The sequence below is a fragment of the Phaethon lepturus genome, unplaced genomic scaffold, assembly GCF_000687285.1.
Source record: "Phaethon lepturus isolate BGI_N335 unplaced genomic scaffold, ASM68728v1 scaffold28592, whole genome shotgun sequence".
Classification (NCBI taxonomy): domain Eukaryota; kingdom Metazoa; phylum Chordata; class Aves; order Phaethontiformes; family Phaethontidae; genus Phaethon; species Phaethon lepturus.
In genome coordinates, this window is record NW_010525996.1 from 1 (window position 1) to 2109 (window position 2109).

General features: G+C 43.9%; 1 protein-coding gene across 1 annotated transcript in view; it reads left to right on the top strand.

Moving 5' to 3' along the window:
• The first annotated feature begins 273 nt into the window (after window positions 1–273).
• The window catches only part of ZDHHC4 (zinc finger, DHHC-type containing 4), a 7406-nt gene continuing 5570 nt past the window's right edge, over window positions 274–2109 (top strand). The window contains exon 1 of the mRNA XM_010282941.1: window positions 274–396. Within this exon, the coding sequence (XP_010281243.1) occupies window positions 274–396 (123 nt within the window). The remainder of the gene's footprint in view (window positions 397–2109) is intronic.

Here is a 2109-nt window from a genome sequence, read left to right on the forward strand (position 1 = left end):
GGCAGGTCTTGTCGCAGGGTCCCGGGCCGTGCAGAAACCCCGTAAAATGTTGAAATAAAGCCTGTGCTCTCGTGGAGGGGGCCGGGGTGCGCTGGCTGGACCCCGAGCTGCTGCACTGATGATCTTAGAGGTCGTTTCCGACCTTAATGGTTCTATGATTGCTGCGGAGCAGTGAGTGAGGGGTGCGAAGCACGGCTAGGCCCAGGCGCTGCTGCGGATGCCTGGCACCGAGGGGCACTAACAAGCTGCTTCTGGTACGTTGCAGGGCTCAGGATGGACTTTCTGACACTCTTCTTGATTTACTTGTGTTTTGTTCTCACTACTACTGCCCTACTCTGCATCTGCTCGGGAAGGAAGGAGAGTTTCCTCACACGAAGTGTCCATGGTGCAACCCAGGTAAAGAACTGACCTTTCAGAGCGATGAACAGCTCCTGTTGTGGTCGTTGTGCTAGAATTCATGCAACTGCTGTATTTCTCCTTCATAAAAAATGCTAATACATGTGGTTAGAGTGATGATACGGTGTATTCACAGGAACTGGTCTATTGGCCAGGAAGGCCGATAGAACTCTGGCTTGTATCAGCACTAGTGTGGCCAGCAGGAGTAGGGCAGTGATCTCCCCTGTACTCTGCACTGGTGAGGCCGCACCTCAAATACTGTGTTCAGGTTTGGGCCCCTCACTGCAAGAAAGACACTGAGGTGCTGGAGTGTGTCCAAAGATAGGCAGTGAAGCTGGTGAGGGGTCGGGAGAACAAGTCTAATGAGGAGCAGCTGAGGGAACAGCCTCAAGTTGTGCCAGGGGCCGTTTACATTGGATATTAGAAAGATTTCTTCACTGAAAGGGTTATCGAGTATTGGGACAAGCTGCCCAGGGAACTGGTGGAGTCACCATCCCTGGGGGTATTTAACAGACGTGTAGATGTGGCACTTAGGGACATGGTTTAGTGGTGAGCTTGGCAGTGTTAGGTTAACAGTTGGGCTTGATAATCTGAAAGGTCTTTTCCAACCTAAACGATTTTATGATTCTGTTCCATGTTTCGTGCTATTTTGACAACTGCTGTCAAGTCAGTGCTCATTAGGATTGGAAACAGAAGTATGCTTCGTTTCGACTGATGAGATCCTGCCCAAGCAGGTAGTAAAAAACCATTTGTGTCTTACAGCTCCTGTTCCTGCATGTGCTGGTCTGGCTGGCTGCAGTCACCACAGGGTAGTAGTAAGGATGGAACTTCTTAAGATGCTGAAAGTACATTGTTTAGCAACACCATAACATGTCAGCTTTGAGAAATTAAATAATAATGAGGCCCCAAGTATTTGCAATTTTATGGTATTTGCTGCTCACGTTGAGAGGAAAAGGGTAGGGGGAGGTTTGAGAATTAAAACAAGGAGAGAATTATAACTGGTAGCACGTATTTTAGGGGAAGCTCTTTAATGTGTATGTAATAGTGCTGCAGGCTGTTGTTTCCTAAGACACAGGAGTGAAGAGCTTTAAAAGAGTATTTGGAATTGGCATTTTCTTGTAAAAACAGGGAATGAATTGAAAAGTCAGTAGCTTATTTCTCTGTCTATTGGACTGTGTCTGAATGAAGAAGGAAAAAAAAGGGAAAGGATAAGAGAAGTATCATTTAAATTGTAAATAATATTTAATGCTGTTTACATGAGTCTAAACAGACTTTGGCTTTTATTACTAGTATTACACATTTTTTAATTTTGTTTTATAGACACGCATATCACTATGCAGAGAAATTTATTATTTTCCCACATTTCTTAATAGCTGCTTCTATGAAACGTGTAACAATTAGCAATTAAAATACTGCTGTGATATCAAGTCACTGTCTGGAGAAATGTAATCGATACTTGTACGCATGAAGTAAATATAGTTAATCCTAAATAGTTTCCCTCATCACTATATTTTAAATTAATTTCTGACTGTAGTCAATGAAGTGTGTAAGCCTGGAAGTTTGTTGAAATTGTTTGACTGCACTCCTGTAAGGTCCTTTAAAGTATTCATTGTGAGCAATATGAAATAATTAACTTGCACAGAGCACAGCTCTTCCTAGCTCTATGGTGTGTCAGCTTCCAGCCTCCGATCTTGTTTTCCTTGCTGCCAGCGG